At 36.7% G+C, this 24,773-nt stretch overlaps 1 protein-coding gene across 1 annotated transcript; it reads left to right on the plus strand.

Annotated features, from left to right (window-relative positions):
• The first annotated feature begins 1,686 nt into the window (after positions 1-1,686).
• On the plus strand, positions 1,687-9,690 carry LOC107803386 (putative L-gulonolactone oxidase 6). Its single transcript, XM_016627087.2, has 4 exons — positions 1,687-2,431; positions 7,593-7,848; positions 8,024-8,125; positions 8,795-9,690. Exons 1-4 carry the CDS (start codon positions 1,766-1,768, stop codon positions 9,508-9,510), a joined length of 1,740 nt encoding a protein of 579 aa, XP_016482573.1. The 5' UTR covers positions 1,687-1,765; the 3' UTR covers positions 9,511-9,690.
• Positions 9,691-24,773: the final 15,083 nt, after the last annotated feature.

The following is a 24,773-nucleotide window of genomic DNA, read 5'->3' on the forward strand; positions in this document are numbered from 1 at the left end:
TTTTTATTTACAAATATGAAAGTTACACATCTCTTTTCCGGACATAGCTTATGGGATTTCAATGGGTATGTTATTATTTTTGTATGAAAATTACATCCAGGGCGTCAAGAAGCAAATGTAATTAGCATTTTAAAGAAGGAATCACACCTTGATTATTAACAATACAAGTAAAACCGATATTTTCACTAGGGAACTACATCTTTTTTTGTATGCTAAAAATAAATAAGTAAAATAACATCATCATAAGGGAATTTCATCAATCAAAAAAAGAAAAATACAAAATATATTTCAATAAATAAATTATACCCCATAAGTAAATACAGAATTAGATAAACTACAAGATCCAAAAAAACAAAATCATAAATCTTATATTTTTCTAGGCAATGCTTACGAAATATTCATTAAAGAGATTTAAATTATATTTAAGAATAATAAAATAGCACAAATTTTTATGTTATAATAAAAAAAAATATAAAAATTAAATTTGATCTCAATCCAAATTTTCGATCAAGACCCACGTTTTTTTTGTGTTGAAAGAAAAAAACTAAAAGATTTGAAATTAAGGGAAATCCTTATTTTAAGAAAATTTTAAATTTGGGACTCTTTTTTGACTGTTCTTGCTAAAGCTCACATATAAAATAATAGAATAGAGGAAAAAAATATAAAGGATAATAAACGACAAGTAGGAAATTGGGAGGTAGTCAAAAAGAAAAATAATTGGGACAAAGAAAATAAAAAGCGCAACGAAAAGGGAAAGTCATACAAGGTTCTAGATAAATTCGAACTTGAATTTTAAACACGAAAAAATATTTCAGAAATGTCTACTAGCCATGACACCTTTGTCTAGTTTACGACTGGGGGTGACATGATCAAATATTTAACCTAATTTAAAAAAATATTTATATAAATATATAATAATTTTACTAACCTAGCGGGTGTGGTACCGCCACTGTAAATGAGGACAAAGTCCTGAAAGCAATGATACAGACATACAGTCACATGGCTTAAAAGGAAATTATTTGCATTTCCATACTGAAGGACGAAGCTATATATGGTCTACTTAGTATTTTTATATCTTTTTCTAATTCTCACTTTTTGATGTCTTTGCGAAAATAACACATACATCTATGACATTTGTTTTCTATACTATGATCCTATCTTCCTGTTATTATATCTCTTCACTTCAAAGATAGTAATGCTTTCGACTCGTGCAGTGATGACTCATACTTGCACTAGCAACATGAATTTAAAAAAAGAAAAACAAAATGAAAGAAGTCGTCTCTTAATTTTGACATGTCACTTTAGCAATATGAATTAGGAAACAAAATGGAGGAAGCCTTCTCTTAATTTTTTTCATGTCACAACATACATACTTTTCAGTTTTCATCTATGAAGAGATTGGGGTGAAAGAAGAAATATTATATATTTTGCTTTATTTTATTTTTCCAGTCTCACGTGCAAGGCTAGTACTCGTACTACAAGATTTTACCAAATATATAGCATGATGTGTTCAAACAACTTAGCAGACAATTCTCTTATTTTACTTATGATGGTAAAAACAAAAGTAGCCATCTGTCTCAAGGTTGGAATGTCAAAATCCATGTCTTAAATAGCATCATGTTTTTGTGGGCTCCTTTCTTTGCCTCTAAAATACTCTCTCTACCGTATTTATAATCCAACTTACAAGCTACATATATAATACATATATTTATATTTGGTTAGGCAATATAATCCTCTGTCTGCAATCTGTACGGTTATACCAGCCATGGAAATTTTAACATTAATCTGCATTTATTTCTTGATGATATTGAACTTAGTCAAATCTAGCCCGCCTGAAGATCCCATAAAATGCACATCCAACAACAACTTCAACTGCACCATTACAAACTCCTATGGCGCGTTCCCGGATCGGAGCATTTGCAGGGCAGGTCAAGCTGTTTTCCCTACAACAGAAGAAGAGCTCATTGCCGTAGTGGCAAATGCAACAATGATAAAGAGAAAAATGAAAGTGACAACTCGGTTTTCTCATAGCATACCAAAGTTGGTGTGTCCAGACGGCGAAGATGGGTTGCTTATAAGTACCAAGTTCTTGAACAAGATACTAAGTGTGGATAAAGAAAACATGAGCATAACAGTTGAGAGTGGGGTGACGTTAAAACAGCTGATTAGTGAGGCAGCTAAGTCTGGGCTGGTTTTGCCTTACGCACCTTATTGGTGGGGTTTAACCATTGGTGGTCTAATTGGGACCGGCGCTCATGGAAGTTCTCTCTGGGGTTTGGGAAGTTCAGTACATGATTATATTCTTCAACTTCGAATTGTCACACCAGCTGAAGCCGCTCAGAATTATGCTCAAATCCGTACATTGGAAAATGGTAACCCTGAACTGGATGCAGCTAGAGTGTCCCTAGGTGTCCTTGGAGTTATTTCACAGGTACTTTCTATATATGTCTCATTAATTACTCTCTCAATTTATGTGACATATCTGACTTGGCACATAGTAGATTAAGGGTTTAATTCATTTTTTGGCCTTTTACAAATTTGTTTTTAGTTTTATAAATTTATATTTTTTTTTTTATACATGAGAGATTTACTTTTACACATAAGAGATCTAAAAAAAGACATTTTCTTAAATTCAACATTGTAAAAGGCCAAGAAGGCCTAAAATCTCTAGTTTAACAGAAGAAAAAAAATATTTATGAAACCTGTGGTCTACAGTAAATCATAAATTTTTAAAAATAAAATAAAAAATTTAAAGTTAAATTATTTTTAAATAGAGAAGTATGACATTCTTTATTGGGCGGACTAAGAACCCGTTTGGACATATGAAAAATTTCATCTTTTTTCAAAAATATTTCACTTTTTTTCGAAATCAGTGTTTGGCCACAAATTTTCAAATTTTCACTTGAAAATAGATTTTGGAATTTTTCGAAAATTTGAAAAATTTTAAAAAACTGTTTGTCAAAACTTTTTTACTCATATCACTCACAAAATTTCAAAAGCAAACCAAAATTATATTCATACCCAAACACAACTCTAGTTTTCAAATATCATTTTCACTTGAAAATGATTTTTCACTTTTTCCGGAATTTTACAATTCTTATGTCCAAACGCCCACTAAAAAAAGTTTTTCCTCCGTTTCAATTTAGATAATATAGTTCACTTGGCACAAAGTCTATAAAAAAAAGAAGACTTTTAAAACATGTCCTAAAAACTTAAGGGCAAAAGTTTTGTGAGGTCATGATATTTATGTGAACGTAAATGCTTATCGTTAATGGTAAAATAAAAAGGTTAAAGTTAAATTATTTCTAAATAAATAAATATGTTGATTTTGGAACAAATTAATAAGAGTGTTATTTAAACTGAAACGGAGAAAGAGAAAGAACTACACATAAATTGGGATAGAAGTAGTCATTCATATTGTCTTAATATTCTCATTCTCTCCCGCACGACCTTCCAATTGTTCGACAATGAAAAGAAGGGAAGTTTTTGGGTGAAATAATGAAAACTGAAAATTGTCCACATTTTTCTGAAAGCTGAAAAAAGTTCTCATCCATGATTTGAACATTTTTTAAAAATATTTAAAAGTAGGATGTTGATTTTAAAATACTCCATTCATGTCCATATTGTTGGTGGTTTACGATTTTTGTACACCTTTTAATAAAATTATTTATTAATCATAATTATTTTAAAAAAATATCGTTTATACATGTTACTTAATTAACACTCTTCTAACTGGAGCAGTAATGTTGAACTTGAAAAAATAATCAATACTAAATGTTTTTTGCTTTTTAAGACATCAAATACATTTGAAACAGTGGGGGTACTATTTGTATGGTCCCAGCAGCTAAGTTAAGTTGCTGAGCTTTTTGTGGGGATCAAATTATTTGCCATAAAATGTGGAAACATATATAGTCCTGGACCACGTAACGTTACTGGATGAATTGTACATGTCATATAACTTGGGATATAGTTTTAGGTCGCATAGATGTAACTGAATGATTTCATTAGTTTTGGTGATACGGGAAACATATGTACAACTTATGATCCAGTGATCAATAAATTGAATACAAAAAACGATGAATCAAATCTTAATAGTAACAAAAGAATATACTAGGTGATTTCTTTCTGTATGCCAACCATTAATAGGCATAACTAATTGATACATGTGCTATTGAAAATAGCACGTGCGAATGAAATAATCAAGACATGCAAGTTGATCCAGATATCATCATTTTAAAAAAGAAAAGAATACTCCATAATAAAATAAAAATGTGGTTAAGCCGTTAAGCCTATGTTTGTGACGGTGGTCCAGGTATGGCTGTCTAACAGGAGGGGAGGGGACTAGACAGAATGGACAGAACGGGATGGGACGATTCCTTTACGGGATAAGTGGGAGCGGGACCTTACTAGGTTGGGATTAGCGGGACGAACCCCCCGCCGTCCCATCCCACTAACTAAAGGACGGGTCGGGACAGGTCATGGGCCCTTAGTGAGATTTTTTTTTAACTTTTATTAATTTAAATATTTAAGCACTAAAAATTATAAAAAAAAAAAACTATGAAGTAATCAAGTAAGATAATTCTTACATAATTCAAGGCTAAAGCCCTTTAATTTATTTTATAGAAATTTGAAATTTCACACACAAATACAAGCACCTTAAGAAGAGCACCTAATCTACAATAAAGGCGGATCTAAGATTTCTTGAACATGGGTGCACCACTAAAAAAATTAAAAAGAAGGTATTAATCGGGTATTGGTCCTTGTTCCTCTAGGTAAATAACCTAACATTCAACCAAGTGCATCATTCGGTCTTTTTGGAGCATGGGTGCCAACAACTAATATTAGACCAATTCTAGAGAATACGTATATAAAATACCTAGTTTGACGAAAAGACCATGGGTTCACGTGCCCCATGATTGTAGTTATAAATTTGTCCCTGATCTACAGAACCACCTTCTAGGAAGGGTTCTATTTGAAGTAGGTCTCTAAGTAGCTAACTATAAATTATCATACTAATATATGTACTCTCATATAAAACTTCTTTCTGATTTTCGTATAATTTCCACAGGAAGCTCCTTTAGAATTGGTAATGACGCATGATATTTCATGAGTTTCATGTTGTCATCGCTTCCATGCTGAGTATCTTACCGTGTTCTTCTTCTTCTTGAGTGGTTAATTTTGGTTGGCCAAATTTTCTTCTTTTTACATTGATCCAATCTCTAAATAAGATAAAAATGTCTATGTTGTCCTCCGCTAATGAATGTCTGAGATCTCTGATTTAAAATCTTTCCGCACTCTCACTATGTTAAAAGTTGCTCTTTGCCTTATCCGTCTTTGATAGATTCCAATACCTGATTAAGATAAGCATCAAACTCATTTTTAAGTACCACTTGAATCAAGACATATTAAATTCTGAAGTTGCCATATTTTTTTACTTATCAAACATTAGCTTGGCATAAATATATATGCTATTTTAGCAATTTTCGACAGTTGGCCGTTCAATTTTTGAAAATTTAAATTCTCATTAATTTTATAAACAAGTCTTTTTGCACCTTATAATTTTAAAGATGGGTTAAGTATATTAGAAATTAAATAAACGGTGATAATAGAAAAAGAATACTTTTTAAATTTCAAAATTATTTCAACGGCTAGTGCATGCCTCTATTTGTTTTAGACCTAGGAAATATAACTAAAATTTCACAAATATACTATAATATTTGTGTAATAGTAGGATATATATATATATTATTTAGTAAGCTTTTGCATATCATCCTAATCTGACTCGATAATTTGATTAACATGGTTAGTATTATCTGCACTAAATACCATTTATATAGACAATCGATAGACATAAATAACTTTTAGCATGACAAATTTCTTTTGGAACTTTTGTATGGAAGTTCAGCATATGCATATCTCTCTTTAAATTCACGAATTCTACTCGCTTTATTAGCACAAAAAATATAAGAACAAGCATATTATATTTTAGCACAAAAAGCAAAAAATAAATCAATATCATCTTTTACAGCAAAATTAAAGATATAACATGAAAATTTGAGTCATAAAATGAGAAAATTCTAACTTTTAAGTTATTTGCGGCAGCGATATTCGAAGAAGCATTACCTAATGTAATAGTTAAAACTTTATCAATAAGAACATAAAATTAAAGAATTTCGAGAATAGTATTTGAATATGCTCTAGTGTATTTTTTTCATCAACAAATTTATAAACAATAATACTTTATTACATGTTCCGGTTATAATCTATCCAATGAATTGTATGTGACGCCCATGACGGAGGGCGGGTCAAGCATGTATGGTAGACTTCTAGGTTGACAAGCTTCTGATAAATGGGTGCACATGTCACATTAGGCGAATCCCACATCGAAATGGGAGAGGAAAGTGAAGAGGTTTATAAGGCATGATACAAGTTCACATAGAATCTGCATTTTTTGGGGCTCGAGGTGGTGTAGCCCAAGAAGACAAATTCGTGCGGGCCTAGGCCCAAAGCGGACAATACGTGTCATAATCTTGGATAGTGACAAATATGATATCACAGCATAATCTCTCAGTATAATGGTGGGGCAAACCTCAACGAGGACGCTGAGTCCTGGAGGGGGTGAATGTCACGCTCATGACAGAGGGTGGGCCGATGAGAGCTGGTCAAGCAAGACTAACATGCTTCTAGGCTAGCAAGCTTCTGGAGAAGGGATGCACATGTCACCTTAGGCGAATCCCACATCGAAATTGGGAGAGGAAAATGAAGAGCTTTATAAGGCATGATACAAGTTCACAAAATTACTAGTGGATGGTAATCACAAATCGATGCCTTATAAAGCTCTTTATTAGGTATAATATCGATGTCTTATAAACCATAAATTTCAAAAGTTTTATAACCATATAAATATTATACCATGTTTTACGCCATAAACTTGAAAAAAATCATTTATTTCTTAACCTGTACCCATCCAAATTGTGTCACACCTGTACATACAAGTTCTTCTGATATTTGGTGATAAAAAGTCCACGCATCATTATTAGAGCCGTAAGCCTTCGACGAATGAAGAATTGTATGCCAGAGATAATGGACAAATAAAATTAAAGAAAATATGCAAATATAGTAGTATTAACATGCGATTCATTTTTGTTCTCTCCAAACAATGCGTTGGTATTTCCTGATTGGCTTTTGCCAGTATTTTCTTTTTGTTTTTTTCTTTTGGTAAAGTAGAGAATATTATCCAAAAAAAATTAAAGAACCAGAAAATACTGGTATTTTGAATGGTTTGTTTTCAGAAAACTCAACAATTTCACATGTAATATACCACAAACAACTTTTGACGTTAAAATTCATGATGTACGGATAGGTCTCATTAACACTAAATAATAAGCACCATTAATTCTCCTTCCAATTTTTTCGCGTTCGATGAAACGAATAGTCGTTCAACTTGAGTCATTCTGAAATCCAAATAAAATGATTCAGTTAATCTAACCAAGTAGGAATTAATGTGTTCAATTTTTTATTACTATTAGCACTTTTCTTTTCTATCGATAAAGTAAACATAGCAACAACCCAACAAAAAAATTTAATTCCAGGTCACACTGAAAGTAGAACCAGTATTCAAACGTTCAATTACGCTTTCTGAAAGGAATGACTCAGAGTTGGGGGACGAGACAGTTGTCTTTGGTAGAAAACATGAATTTGCAGATTTTACATGGTATCCTAGTCAGCGCAAGGTGGTTTATAGGATTGATGATCGAGTTCCTGCCAATACTCCCGGCAATGGACTTAATGACTTCCTCGGATTTCGCTCTACAGCCTCGTTGGTTCTCGCCATTTTAAGAAGCTCAGGTAATTAATTGGCTCAAAATTTGATAGCTAATTGCATGAATAGTTGTTGTAGAGCATAAACAATATTCACCTTTTGAATATGTTGATATTAGAGAGTTCCGTATAATTTGGAACATGTCAAAACTGGTTTTAGATACTTGGCCATGACTTAATTACAAGTTTCTTTGTTTTTCAGAGGAAAATCAAGAATCAAGAAACGATAGTGGTGGAAAATGCACAAGTGCCAAACTAACAACTTCCACATTGAAGATTGGTGCTTACGGGTTGACAAACAATGGTTACTTCTTTTAAAAATATGACTTTTTTGAATATGCGTTTTTCCATTTTCTTAATCTTTTCTTTTACGTATCCTACTATATTCATAACTTTTCACTATCATACAATTATCTTTTTCATAACCATGAAGTATTTGTTATTTTCAGTATCGTGTTGTTCATATAGGAAGAATTTACTTCCATGCTTTAAATTCTAAACTTGAAAACAAAACAAAAATAACTATCTGTCACATGATATTTTATGAATATTTCATCAGATCGGGCCCCAATATGTTTTGTACAACCGTAGTGGGTGTACATTATTCTAAGCCCTAGAGTACAATCTAATGTTGCTATAATAGGACACAAAGTCAAATCATCAAAATTTTGGAAACAAACAGGAGAAAAGGATTTGTACATTTCTTTAATATACTGAGTAAATTTGATTTATGCTCTTTATAGCATGTGGACAATCTTTTCACTCTCCAAGCAGTACTTGACATGTAAAGGATTTCTTATTATAAATTTTGACTAGATTATATTATAAGTGTTTGGTCCAAGTCTTTACTTATTAGTAATATCAATCTCTTTAATTATATTTTTCGAGGAAGAGTTTTTTCTTTTGAACGTATCCTTGTGAATATATATATATTAATCAAAAAACTTTAATTAATAACTCGCATTTGTCTCAGGTTTTGCCTTTACTGGCTACCCAGTGGTTGGATTTCACAACCGAGTCCAAGCATCAGGAACATGCCTAAATAGCCTTGAAGATGCAAGAATCACAGCATGCCCTTGGGACTCTAGAGTTAAAGGTCTCTTCTTTCACCAAACAACATTTAGTATTAACTTATCCAAAGTCAAAGGCTTCATTCAAGATGTGCAAAAGCTAGTTGCTTTGGAGCCTAAGGCACTATGTGTCTTAGATTTGTACAATGGCATCCTAATGAGGTACCTTACAACTTCAAATGCTTACTTGGGTGAACAAGAAGATGCTTTGGATTTTGACATCACATATTATAGAAGCAAAGACCCAATGTCCCCTAGACTCTTTGAAGATTTTCTTGAAGAGGTTGAGCAACTTGCATTCTTCAAATATGGGGCCTTACCACATTGGGGAAAGAACAGGAATGTGGCATTTATTGGGGCAATCAAAAAGTATAGAAATGCTGACAAATTCTTGAAAGTGAAACAAAGGTATGACAAATTAGGGTTATTTTCAAGTGAATGGACAGATCAAGTTTTAGGGTTAAAAGATGGGTTGACCATAGTTAAAGAGGGGTGTGCTCTAGAAGGGCTATGCATTTGCTCTGAAGATATTCATTGTGCCCCCCAAAAGGGTTACTTCTGTCGGCCAGGCAAAATTTACAAAGATGCGAGGGTGTGTGCTCGTTTGTCGTCGCCATAAAGTCCTACTTATGCCGTTTCAATTTAAATGACATATTTCGCTTATCGAAAATCAAGCAGCATGAAGTTTGATCAACATTTTAAAATATATTTTATTATCATATTGACATAAGAAAAAATATAACTTATAGTACTTTTCGTATAATTTTTATATATCTAAATTTTAATTTTAAATACTAAATTAAACTAATTTAATTTAGTTTCAAAGTTTAGTTAATGATCGATGTATCATTTAAATTTGAAAAGAGAGAGTAATAAATTTAATCTTGATTTCAGATGTAATAGAAAATGACAGATGGTAGAGTGCGCTTTTTCCACTAAACATTCCCTTATCTTGGTGAATGGGTAGGATATTATCAGTTTAATAAAATGAGGTTAGATGCCACGTCACCTTTTCTAAAATTATGTATTTGTCCTTTGATTTCTATTATTATACGGGTAGAGATATGCGTAATCTCTGCCTAGGCATATATAATATCTATGTATATTATATTAAAAGTACGAAACATTTTACTGTAATGTCGTACCTTTTTTAATCTTGAAAAATAGATTCCACACCACATAATTGATGTGTAGTTTAAAATTCTGCCTAGCATATTTTAAAATTCTGGTGATCAAGCAAAATCTTGCCCCGTGTGCTTTAAAATTGGCGCCGGGCTATTTTTCGAAAATATTTCTTAACAGGATCAAAATATAAACAACAATTTAAAAAATTCTATCCAGCGTCATTTGTTGGGTTTTAAAACCATCTAGGCCCAAAACTTTTCCATTTTGTTTCTTAATTACCACTCAATTATGAGTAAAAATAGCACGGGCTAGCCAGTTTTCGGACTGATAATTCAAAAATAAAGAGCGTTTGCAAAGTCATTGAAAAATAGCTACTATTTTGCTGCAATACGGACCGGTCCATTATAATATACAGGAGATTTGTACACCTGTGTATAAACTTCCAGCATATTATGCTGGAACTCCAACACGCGAAAAATTCCAGCACAATATATTGGAGATTGGAGCACCTGCGTATGAACTTCCAGCATATTAAACTGGACCGGTATATTATACTGGAACTCCAGTATATTATGCTGGAATATTTTCCGAATATTGAACAGTGTTTTCGTTCAGATTTATCTTTATATAAAAAGTGGCTAAATTTCGATTACTTTTGAAACTGTGACTATATTTCAATTATCACTTGTAAATCTGGCTATTTTAAAATTTCTCCCCAATTATGATCTTTTCTTCATTATTTTCTTTTGGGCTTTTAGTGTGAACTACTTTTATAGAAAGTGAAATGTGATAGAGGTTATTTTTGCTAAAATAAGAGTATATTGTCCTTTTCCTTTTGGTTTTCTATGTTTTCTTAATTAAATCATTGTGGCACTATCCTGCTACATGCAAACTAAACATTTCCAAGCCATCGAAAGAGATTGGTTTTAATTGGTAGTTGAGTTGTCAACATCGAATTTTCAAATGGATTGAGTTTGTAGAAGATCAATATGGACGTCCAGTTCTATCACACCAATAATTAATGATTCTCCTCGTTTTCTTCCTTCTTTCCATCTCTATCAATTTACTTCACTAGTATATTAAGAAAATTACTATATCAATCATCATGTCTAGAGTTTAAAATCGACATCATAGAGATATTCAAAAAATATCTATATGTAATCCTCCAGTAAGATTTATATTTATTAAAATAAGATATATTACCCGTTACAACAGATAAATATGACATAATAATAATTTCTTTTTATATTATCAATGTATATAAGTTAAACTCACCAATTTAATTTAGAAATCAAGACGAGTTTGTGAAACAAGCAAGTGTTTTACTTTTACATTATTATGGAGGTAAATATTAATCCTTTTAATAAACAAGATGATTTACTAGAATCCTCCCAAGGATGTAATCCACCTTTTCGCATCATATTGAGGAATTACATGTTATTACTAGACCATTCTATAACTGAAATTGCATATTTTGCAATATTAAAAAGTTTTAAAAAAATAAGAACAAGAAGTAAATAACATTTATAAACACTAAAGGATAGCATGAAACCAAAAGGAATTTTTATTTTATAAACATAATAAATGGGAGAAAAAAGTATGTGAAGATTTAAGAAAGACTAAAAGGAAAAATAAGGTCAAGGTGAAATATTTAAAATGTATACTGTAGAAGTGAGTTTGATTTTTGTTTGGTCTGCGTATATCTTATATTTTGATTTGAAATGAAGTTGCTTTTCCATGGACTGAAGGAATCGGAGATGGCATTCTAATAAATAATAAGGGAATCTTACGGTTATGTCCAAAATAAGTCCTAACTTATTAATCTCTAGCCATTAATTATAAATTTACCAAAACTAGCCATGCATATACAAAAATTAAAAACCCAAATAATTATAGATTCTTTCTTTCTAAGAATCACAAGCAAAGATCTCCTTCCATATTTTTAAGCTTGATCAGCAACATTAGATGCAAGACAGAAAGGAAATTTTATGAACGAGGTAGCAAACAAGGTGATGAAATACAAAAAAATTAAAACAAAATAAATACAAAATTCTAAAAGCCTAAGAAACAATAGACCCCTTTTCATGGGTATGGTTGAAATTCATTGAAAACCTATAGATGAATCAATATACAAAATTTGAGGAAGATTGGAGGTGATTTGGACGGATTTGGAATCAAAATTCGTAGTTAAAATCAAGTTCAAAAAATTCTTATGTGGCACATGTATCAAACATATATCTCGCATTTATCTTACACACATGTATACAAGATATATATGTGTGATACACATTTGATACAAATATGATACATATGTGATACACAAATGACACACAGTATGATACACATATCATTTTTCCATGTTTATCTTCTACTTTGAATTATTAATTCTAACCACCTCAAAACTCTATCAAATCATCCCAAAACTGATATTTAAACTTCTTAAGATGTATCCAATGTATTCCAACATAACCTACTCAAAAGAAAGCAAAAATTTAATTTTTTTTGTTATAAATAGCTAGTTGGCTAATATTGGTAATATTTTATGAATTTGATAATTTTTGCCTTAACTTACTATGTGCTGACATAATTGGTAATCAGTGGCGGACCCAGGAGTTTGTGCAAGCGAGTTCAATCTTAGAAGTATATAAATTTAGTGGTAAAATAGTAGTTGTCTAGTGGGTTCAAATAAAATATTTATGCAAAATTTACACAACGTTAATCCTAATTTATGCATATACACAATATTATTTTTTTGTGAAGTGAGTTCAGTTGAACCCGCTAGCAACCACTTGGATCCGCCACTGTTTGTAGTTTCCCTAAAAAATTGCAGAAATTTGAGATATTTTTGGGGTGGTCTTTAACTTTTGATTATTCGGCCAATAATATTGCAGAATTTCAAAGTCAATAGTTAAAAATATTGCACATCGGTCGATGCTTGTAAATTGACGTTCTGCCAAGCCATGGGGCAAACAAAAATAAAAATTCAATACTATCCAATTTGAGAGTTATTTGTGTAATTCATCCTATTCTGATATGGGAAAGTTACACATATAACCGCTCGACCAATAATATTTACAGCACCTAGCCAAAATATATTTTACATATTCTAATCTCGGAAAGTGGAACTACTTACCAAAGTTTAAATGTATATGTAATAAACATAATATTTTTTGGTTTAGTAGTTTGACAAATAAGAATTTTTGGATCCAAATTCAGAACTTACAAAGTACTTTTATTGAAAACATAAGTTTTATTTGTTTATTCTATGGTCAGACTACAGTGTTAGTCCCGCTTTAGTTAAATTTTGTATCCAGTTTTATGACAGTGCATATTGTTGAATTGAACTTTACCTCATTATCTTTATCACACATTTGGGATATGCTAAGGAGATTATGCTTGAGTCCAACCACATAGTACACATCCTCTATAACATGAGAGAGTGATTTACCAACTTTATCAATTCCAGTTATTTGTTCTTTTTTTCTATTTTCAAAGGACACATTCCCTCCTTGGATAGCTATTAGTGAGAGGAAATTCTTCTTTCTAGATATCAATCTTGAGCTTCCTATCACTTTGGCCTGCAACAAAAATCACAAGTTAGCTTTAGGAACCCACACAAGCTTGGGTTCCTTTTTATGGAAAATGATAAATCAAGTCTCTTTTTGCCAAGAAAAGTAGGACATTGGATGTCACATTCTTGTTAACCTTAATCCATTAGGCTGAACAAAGGAAGTGATTTTTGTTTTATCTTTCACTACCATTTGCTTAGGTGAGCTAAAGGTATTCTTAAACTGAGCACGAATTAAAGGAGGGCAACTATCTCTAAAATATCCAACTTTTTCATAATGAGTGCATATTTTATTGTCATAGATTCCAATATACTTAGGATCAAATCTTGGTACAGGTTTCTTGTAGCCAATTGTTGACTTATTTATGCTGCAATTTTCATTTAGCAATTTCAATGCATCAGATGATTTATGCCACTTACTTATTCTAGATAGCTCATACATTACCTTTTCAAGATTCTCTTGAAGAGTCTTATTCCTGATATCGGTATCGTATAGACTATCCTTAAGCTTGCTTAATTCTTTTCAAGGTTACTTTGAAAATCATTGATTATTCCCTTTCTATTTTTAAAAGCTTGTTGCTGATTCAGTGTTGTAAATTTAAGAACCTTTAAGACTCTTAATCTGTTTATCAAGGTTAATTTTGTTTGTTTCAAGTTTTTTGAAATCAAGTTTGACACAAGAAAAATTACTTACTAACTGATAATTTTCAGCACTTAACCTGTCAACTTCACTCATCATAGTTACTATTATGGCCATTAGTTGTTTGTTAGACATAGTATGGATATTCTCTTTCATATTAAAGATACTTACCTGACTTGAATAATCTTCAGCCTCTGAATTACTCATGACCATCATCCTTATCACTTCCTCTTCTAAGTTGTTCTCTTCAATTGTCATTAGTGCTAACTCAATATTTTCATTTTCATATTCACCCTCCAAGGTACTCCATATGTTGTTGGCAGAGGAGCAGAAGGACACCATGTAGAGAACATTCCATGGAAGGATCCTGTAGAGGATGTCCTTTGCTTTGGTATTTTTCTGAATGATTTGGTGATTCTCAACATCATATTCTTCCTCTCTTTTCATGCTCTTGTCTCCATTGATATACACTTTCATAGGTATGATTGGACCATGATTGATAATTTCTCACAACTCATAATCAGTGGCTTGGAGGAATACTTCAATGCGCATCTTCCATTCATCAAAGTGATGTCCATAAAAAAGAGGGGGTCTCCTAATATGCATTCCTAGTTGTACAAGAGGTTCAGGCTTATTGGAATCTTCAGATTCAATTATAGCATACAAGCGAATAGTTTCATCTTCCTTCCCCTCCTTATTTTCACTACCAATATCTTCATACGCTGCCAGGTGTAACGACCCGACTTGTCGTTTCGAGAATTAACGTTTTGTTCTGCGACTTAAGGTCCCGAGCAGCTTCGTTATGTCATTTGGAACTTGCATGCAAAATTTGACGTCATTTCGGGTTGATTTGATATGTTACGGCACGGGTTTTGGAAGTTGGAAGATTTGAAAGTTCATAAGTTTGATTCGTGGTGCGATTCATAGTTTTGACATTATTTGATGTGATTTGAGACCTCGAGCGGGTCCGAGGTATGTTATGGAACCTGTGTATGTTTCGATGGGGTCCCGGGGGCCTCGGTCATGTTTCGGATGGGCTACAGACCGTTTTCTTATATGTTTGGATAGCTGTTTTGATATCTGGTGTCCCCTTCTACGCGATCGCAAAGTTTATTCCACCTTCGCGTAGGCCAATTTGATGCCTGACTATTTTCCTTCTTCGCGTTCGCAATGTGTGGTCCACGATCGCTTAAATGTGAGTTTTGTTTCTTCACGTTCGCATTGGCAGTTCTGCGTTCGCGTAGCACAGCCCTAGCAGCTGGTTTAGTTTCTCCTTCGCGATCGCATGTACTCGTTCGCGATCGCGTAATGCATTTCTTAGGGCAGCAATTGTTCCCTTCTTCGCGATCGCATGCTTTTGTTCGCAATAGCGTAGTAATTTTTGGGCCAGTAGTCATTCCTTCTTCGCGATCGCAATTGCTTTTCCGCGATTGCGATCTGTAAATCGCTCAGCAGAATATAAAAAGTACTCTAATTCGAGGGTTAGCCTTTTTCACCATATATTGAGTTGTAGACCTCGTATTTGAGCGATTCTTCGTGGGTTTTTCAAGAAAATCATTGGGGTAAGTGTTATTCACCCGGAATTCAGTATGTTTCATGATTCTATCTTTATTTTATCATTAAACTAGTGGTTTGAGTTAAGGAAAATGAATTTTTTTTGTAAAAATCTTTTAAAATATAAAATGTCGATTTGAAGGACGGTATCGAAATTTAGTAATTTTGGTATGGTTGAACTCGTATCGGAATGGGTGTTCAGGTTTTGCAAATTTTATCGGGTTCTGAGGTGTAGGCTCGAGGGTTGACTTTTTAGTTCTTGTTAAAGATTGAAGCTTTATTATCCAAAATTGTTTCCTATGATTTTTATTTATGATTTGAAATTATTTTGACTAGATTTGAGCCGTCAGTAGGTTGTTTCACTCGAGAAGGTCATTTTAGAGTATCGGTCTAACTTCTTTGAGGTAAGTATCTTGACTAACTTTGTGTGGGGGAACTACCACAAAGGATTCGATTCTTTTGTGCTAATTGTGTCATGTGAAGGCCGAGTACGCGAGGTGACGATTACGTGCTCAGACTTATTTGTGAAAATTTGACCGTTTAGTGCTCTTAGGTTCTTATGTCCATTAAATATGACATTGTTTTGTCATGTTAAATTTCTCATTTACTAAATTCACCCTTGTCACACCCCTTTTTACCCCAAAAGATAATGTATGTTATAGATTATGGGTTAAAGAGTTTTTCCAATTAAAGTGACAAGCTTGAGTAGGGATTATTTTATTTATAGAGTCGCCACTTGGAAATAATTTTTCGGTGTCCCAAGTCACCTTTTATTTGAATCCCTAGTCAAAGGAAGGTTTGACTCTATTATTATTGGTCTGTAAAAATAAAGTCCGGATAAGGAATTCTGTTGACGGGAGAAAAGGTGTAAGGCATTCCCCGAGTCCCGTGGTTCTAGCACGGTCACTTTTATTGACTTATACTTGGCTTAAATTAATTTTGGACAAACTGTATTTTATATGATTTTCAAATTTTTCCTATGTTCGCTTTTATTGCGTGATTGCTAGAATTACTAAAGAGTGATTTGGAGAATATTACGTTGTCATGACCACGCTACGCAAAGGAATGGGTGATCGAAAATGAAATTAATTAACTTATCATAATCGCACCTCGCAAGCGAATCCGGAATCATGACAATCAAATAATTATAGTACTTTTGAGAAATTACTACATTTGTGATTAAGGAAATTAGTTTTAGGAAACTATTTGTCACGACCCGAAATTTCTCACCGACCGGACCGTGATGGCGCCTAACATTTCACTTGCTAGGCAAGCCAACGTTAGATAATTATTGAACCAATTCCTTATTTCCATTCAGTAATTAACAATAATTAACTAAGATGAAATATAATACGTGCGGAATATCATAAAACTGCATTAATTACTACCACCCGGATCAGGAGTCACAATTCACGAGCATTCTAGAATTTACTACAAGTAATAGTCTCAAAGAAATATAACTATTTGAATGAAAGAAAACAGTAGGAAATAAAAGATAGACGGGGACTTCAAGATTTGTGAACGCCGACAAATCTACCTTGAGTCTCCGGACAGCGGACCAGTAGCAAATCTCGATCAACCTGAGCCTAAACTCGGCGAAGTAGTGACGAGGCTAAGACAAGACACCCATATATAACCTGAACAGTATAATCATGATAGTGGCAACAACGGTAAATAAAGAAATAACGGGAAGGGGATATACAGTGGGGGAATACAATATAAAGAGTGAGAATAGTGAAAAGACGGAATTAAACCGAAAATCCTTAAACAAATTGAGCAAATAAAATAGCAAAGGAAAACTGCACGACATCACCCTTCGTGCTTTTACTCTTAACCTCACCAAATAAATAAATAGAACGACACGACATCATCCTTCGTGCTTTTACTCTCAACCTTACCAAATAAATAAATAGAACGGCACGGCATCACCCTTCGTGATTTTACTCTCAACCTCGCCAAATAAATAAATAGAACGGCACGACATCACCCTTCGTGCATTAAACCTCTCATAATATACACGACATCACCCTTCATGCTTTATACTCTTCCTCACAATATAAATAATGCATGCACGACATCACCCTTCGTGCTTTACACTCCTCCTCACAAATCACAGAATCAATAACGGATAGATAAGAGTATCATAAGGAAACCAGTATTTTCCCCATAATCAATAGCACAATGTAATCTCAACCTCGAATCAATATTCGAAAATTACCAAATCTCAGTGAAACCAAATATGAGTCACCCAACATTTCAAATAACCCGCTAAGCATGGATAGTAGAATTTAAGGCTACAAAATAGACAAGAATAGAATTTCACTCGCATGTTATGACTCAACAACGACGCATAGATGTTCGTCACCTCACCTATACATCGCATTTAACAACCAATCACGTAGCAAATGAACACATAATACCTATTCCCTCAAGCTAAAGTTAGACACGGCACTTACCTCGCTCCGAAGGCCACTAAATTCTCAATCACAGCCTTTTCTTTGGGATTCACCTCCAAATCACTCGTATCTATTCAAAAATGACTCAATAATATTAAACATTGCTAAAGGAATCAACTTAAATTAATAATTACAGATTTCTCAAATTTTCCTCCAAAAAGTCAAAAATCGACCCGGGCCCGCTTGGTCAAAACCCGAGGTTTGGACCAGAATTCATTTACCCATTCACCCCCGAGCCCGAATATGTAATTGGTTTTGGAATTCGACCTCAAATCGAGGTCTAAATCCCCAAATTCCCGAAATCCCTAGTTTCTACCCTAAACCCTAATTCTACCATGAAAACTCTAGATTTTAGGTTGAATTCTAGTAAAATGAAGTAAAAGATTGAAAGAAACGAGTTAAGGAACACTTACCTATGATTTGGGGAAGAAAATGCCTTTGAAAAATCGCCCTAGGCCTCCTATCCTTTTGAAAACGAGAAAAAAAATGGTTGGAGTCCGAATTAAATGAACTCACTGCCCAGCGACCTTCGCCCCTGCGGTGCTTTGGTCGCACCTGCGCATCCACACGTGAGGACAGGATGTGTGCTTCTGCGGAAAAGGACTGGGCCAACTGGGGCCGCACCTGCAGATAGGGTTCCGCTCCTGCGGTCCCGCTCCTGCGGAGAAATGTCCGCATCTGCGGAAAAATGAAGTCCAAGCCTGGGTCGCACCTGCGGGGCTATCGCTCGCACCTGCGACCAAAGGCTCGCAGGTGTGGGCACACCAGATTCGGTGCACCAGCAGCCTTGTTGAGGCTTGAACTCAACTCGCGCATCGCCCGAATATCACCCGAGCCCTCGGGACTCCAAACCAAACATGCACGCAAGTCTAAAAATATCATACGAACTTGCTCGTGTGATCAAATCGCCAAAATAACACCTAGAACTACGATTTTAGCACCAAATCAAATGAAATTCTCAAGAACACTTTAAAATTCCTATCTTCTCCACTGGACGTCCGAATCACGTCAAATCAACTCCATTTCTCACTAAATTTCATAGACAGGTCTTAAATATCATAATGAACCTGTACGGGCTCCGGAACCAAAATACGGACCCGATACTAACAATACCAAATATCAATCAATTCTTAAAAATAAATAATTTCCAAACTTTTAATTTTTATCAAAAATTCATAATTCAAGCTAGGGATCTCCAAATTTGATTTCGGGCATACGCCCAGATCCCATAATTCGATTCGGACCTACCGGGACCATCAAAGCACGATTCCGGTCCCGTTTACCAAAACTGTTGATCGAAGTCAACTAAAATTAACTTTTAAGGCAAAAATTCTTATTTTTATTAGTTTTCAACATAAAAGCTTTCCGGAAACCTGCCCGGACTGCTCATGCAAATTGAGGAGGGTAAAAATAAGATTTTTAAGGCTTAAGAGCGCAGATTCGAGTTATAAAACATAAGATGACCTTTTGGGTCATCACATTCTCCCTCTCTAAAACACCCGTTCGTCCTCGAATGGACATAGAAAAGTACCTGGGCTGGTGAAAAGGTGGGGATATCTACTCCGCATATCGGACTCGGACTCCCAAGTAGCTGCCTCAATAGGCTAACCTCTCCACTGCACTCGAACTGAAGGGTAACTCTTTGATCTCAACTGGCGAACTTGTCGGGCTAGAATTACCACCGGCTCCTCCTCGTAAGTCAAATCCTTGTCCAACTGGACAAAGCTGAAGTCTAACACATGGGACGGATCGCCATGATACTTTCGAAGCATGGACATATGGAATACCGGATGAACAGCTGCTAAACTAGGTGGCAACGCAAGCTTGTAAGCCACCTCTCCCACTCTCTCCAGAATCTCAAAAGGTCCGATATACCTAGGGCTCAACTTGCCCTTCTTTCCGAACCTCATTACACCCTTCATGGGTGATACCTGAAGCAACACTCTCTCTCCGACCATGAATGCAACATCACGAACTCTACGGTCGGCATAACTCGTTTGCCTGGACTGAGCTGTGCGAAGTCGATCCTGAATAATCTTGACCTTATCTAAGGCCTCCTGAACTAAATCTGTACCCAATAACCAAGCCTCTCCCGGCTCGAACTACCCAACTGGCGACCGACACCGCCTACCATATAATGCCTCATAGGGAGCCATCTAAATGCTCGACAGGTAGCTATTGTTGTAGGCGAACTCTGTAAGGGGCAAGAACTGATCCCACGATCCTCTAAAGTCTATAACATAAGCGCGGAGCATATCCTCCAAGATCTGAATAGTACGCTCGGACTGCCTGTCCGTCTGAGGATGGAATACTGTGCTCAACTCAACCCGCATACCCAACTCACGCTGTACTGCCCTCCAAAAGTGCGAGGTAAACTGCGTACCTCGATCAGAAATGATAGACACGGGAACACCGTGAAGACGGACGATCTCTCGAATATAAATATCTGCTAACCGCTCCGAGGAATAGGTAACTGCCACAGGAATGAAGTGCGCTGACTTAGTCATCCTGTCCACAATAACCCAAACTGCATCGAACTTCCTCTGAGTCCGTGGGAGTCCAACAACAAAATCCATAGTGATACGCTCCCACTTCCACTCAGGAATATCTAACCTCTGAAGTAACCCACCAGGTCTCTGATGCTCACACTTTACCTGCTGGCAATTTAGGCACCGAGTTACATAGGCAACTATGTCCTTCTTCATTCGCCTCCACCAATAATGTTGCCTCAAGTCCTGATACATCTTGGCGGTGCCTGGATGAATAGAATACCGAGAATTGTGGGATTCCTCAAGGATCAACTCACGAAGTCCATCCACATTAGGAACACAAATACGACCCTGCATCCTCAAAACTCTGTCATCTCCAACAGTAACCTGCTTGGCACCCCCGTGCCGCACTGTGTCTCTAAGGACAAGTAAATAAGAATCGTCATCCTGCCGATCTCTGATGCGCTCAAACAAAGAAGACCGAACAACTGTACAAGCTAGAACACGACTGGGCTTAGAAATATCTAACCTCATGAACTGGTTGGCCAGGGCTTGAACATCCAATGCAAGTGGTCTCTCCCCAACTAGAATATATGCAAGGCTACCTATACTGACTGACTTCCTACTCAAAGCGTCGGCCACCACGTTGGCCTTCCCAGGATGATACAATATGGTGATATTATAGTCTTTTAATAGCTCCAGCCACCTCCTCTGCCTCAAATTGAATTCCTTCTGCTTGAACAAATACTGCAAGCTCCGATGATCAGTGAATACCTCACATGGCACGCCGTAAAGATAGTGCCTCCAAATCTTCAGCGCATGAACAATGGCTGCCAGCTCTAGATCATGAACAGGGTAATTCTTCTCGTGAACCTTCAGCTGCCGTGAAGCATATGCAATAACCTTGCCACCCTGCATCAATACCGCACGCAGACCAATACGGGATGCATTATAGTATACTATATAAGATCCTAAACCTGTGGGTAACACCAATACTGGTGTCGCATTCAAAGCAGTCTTGAGCTTCTGAAAGGTCGCTTCACACTCGTCTGACCACCTGAACGAGGCACCCTTCTGGGTCAATCTGGTCAACGGGTCTGCTATTGATGAAAACCCCTCCATAAATCGACGGTAATAGCCCGCCAAACCTAGGAAACTACGGATCTCTGTAGCTGATGTGGGTCTAGGCCAGTTCTAAACTGCCTCAATCTTCTTAGGATCAACCTGAATACCCTCTGCTGATATAACGTGACCCAAGAAAGCAACTGAACTTAACCAAAACTCGCATTTTGAGAACTTAGCATATAACCGGCTGTCTTTCAGAGTCTGAAGAACGATCCGAAGGTGCTGCTTATACTCCTCTTGACAGTGGGAGTAGATCAAGATATCGTCAATAAACACAACCATAAAGGAATCCGGGTAGGGTTTGAACACCCGGTTCATCAAATCTATGAATGCTGCTGGGGCATTTGTCAGCCCAAATGACATCACTAGAAACTCATAATGCCCATACCGAGTCCGAAAAGCTGTCTTAGGAACATCGGATGCCCTAATCCTTAATTGATGGTAGCCAGATCTCAAATCAATCTTTGAAAACATCTTGGCACCCTGAAACCGATCAAATAAATCATCAATCCTTGGCAATGGATAATTGTTCTTGATGGTGACTTTGTTCAACAGCCTATAATCTATACACATCCTCATCGATCCATCTTTCTTCTTTATAAACAACACAGGTGCACCCCAGGGCGAGACACTAGGTCTAATGAAGCCCTTATCAAGCAAATCTTGCAACTGCTCCTTCAATTCTTTCAACTCTAACGGGGCCATGTGATATGGCGGAATGAAAATAGGCTGAGTGCCCGGAGCCAAATCAATGCAGAAATCAATATCCCTGTCGGGTGTCATCCCCGGCAGGTCTGCAGGAAACACCTCTGGAAACTCACGAACAACCGGCACCGAATCTATGGAAGGAACATCCGCACTAGAATCGCGGACATAAGCCAAATAAGCTAGATACCCCTTCTCGACCATATGCTGAGCCTTCACATAAGAGATAACCCTGTTGGTGGAATGGTCAAGATTTCCTCTCCACTCTAATCGAGGCAACCCCTGCAAGGCTAAGGTCACTGTCTTGGCATGACAATCTAATATAGCATGATAAGGTGACAACTAATCCATACCCAGTACGACATCAAAATCAACCATGTCGAGAAGTAGAAGATCTACACGAGTCTCAAGACTCCCAATGGTGACCACACACGAACGATAAACACGATCTACAGCAATAGTATCTCCCACTGGTGTGGACACATACACAAGAGCACTCAAAGAATCACGGGGCACAACCAAATAGGAAGCAAAATAGGATGGCACATAGGAGTAAGTAGATCCCGGATCAAATAGAACTAAAGCATCTCTACTGCAAACTGAAACAGTACCTGTGATAACATCGTCAAATGACTCAGCCTCAATCATGGCTGGGAAAGCATAACACCGGGGCTGTGCCCCACCACTCTGAACTACGTCCATGGGACGACCTCTAACTGGCTGGTCTCCACCTCTAACGGCCTGACCTCTACCTCTAACAGTCTGGCCTCTACTTCTGGCTTCCTGACCCCTACTTCTGGCTGGCTGAGCAGGTGGTGCAACAACTGGTGCCGGAACCATGGCATGCGAACTCTGATATTGTGAGCTGCCCGTTGCCCGAGGGAAAAATCTAGCAATGTGCCTCGGATCTCCAAAAATATAACATAACTTTGGCTGCTGTGACTGCTGACCCTGAAACTGACCCTGTCGACCTGAATAACCACCCTGATAACTCTGGAGTGGTGGTGCACTAATAGGAGCTAGTCGTGTACTGTAGGCTAGCTGATCGAAATAACGCATCTGAGGGCCACGACCACTTGAGATACCGTGGGATGCCTGGAGTGCTGAATGAAACGGCCTGGGAGGATGGCCTCTACCAAAAGTACTCCTGCCTCTAGATGAGGCACCACTGAACTCACCGGAATGATAAGGTCTCTTGTCAGACCCCTGACCTCCCTGAGTAAGAACCAGTTCGACTCGTCTGGCGACATTAGCAGTCGCCTGAAAGGAAATCTCACTCCTAGTCTCTTTAGCGATCTGTAATCTGATAGGCTGAGCAAGTCCATCAATGAACCTCCTCACCCTCTCTCTCTCTCTATCTCTCTCTCTCTCTGTGGGAAGCAAAAGAATAGCATGACGGGCCAAATCTACAAAATGGGTCTCATACTAAGTAACAGTCATACTGCCCGGCTGGAGATGCTCAAACTGACGGTGACGCTCCTCTCTCAATGTGATAGGTAGAAACTTCTCTATGAAGAACTGAGAGAACTGGTCCCAAGTAAGAGCAGGCGACCCAGCTGGTCTGGTCAACAAGTAATCTCTCCACCATTTCTTGGCGGAACCAGTCATCTGAAATACAGCAAAATCGACCCCATTGGTCTCCACTATACCCATGTTCCGTAAGACCTCGTGACAGCTATCAAGATACTCCTAGGGATCCTCTGAAGGAGAACCACTGAAGTGAGCATGAAAGAGCTTGATAAACCTATCCAATCTCCATAAAGCCTTAGAATACATAGCTGGCCCATCTCCGACCTATGCCACAATAACCGGTGAACTAATCCGACTGGCTGAGCTGCTGGAGCCTGATACTGGGGAGCTATCTGCTCCGGAGCAGGAGTGGTAAGAGTCTGGGCTTCTCCTCCAGCCTGAGATACTGCTGGTGCCATGGGAAATGCACCAGTCTGGGCCACACTCTCCATAAGTCCCACCAAACGGACCAAAGCGTCCTAAAGTACTAGGGTAGTAATGAACCCCTCCGGAACCTGAGCTAGTCCGGCAGGAATAGTCTGGGATGGAACCTCCTCGTCAAGCTCTATCTGAGGCTCCACTGTTGGGGCTGCTGCTCGGGCCTTAGGCTGGGCCCTGCCCCTGCCTCGGCGTCTGGCACGGCCTCGACCTCTGCCCCGCGTAGGAGCTATCACTGGAGGCTCTCGCTGCTGCTCAGCTGAGGAAGCGGTA

Source organism: Nicotiana tabacum, chromosome 9 (assembly GCF_000715075.1).
Source record: "Nicotiana tabacum cultivar K326 chromosome 9, ASM71507v2, whole genome shotgun sequence".
Lineage (NCBI taxonomy): Eukaryota > Viridiplantae > Streptophyta > Magnoliopsida > Solanales > Solanaceae > Nicotiana > Nicotiana tabacum.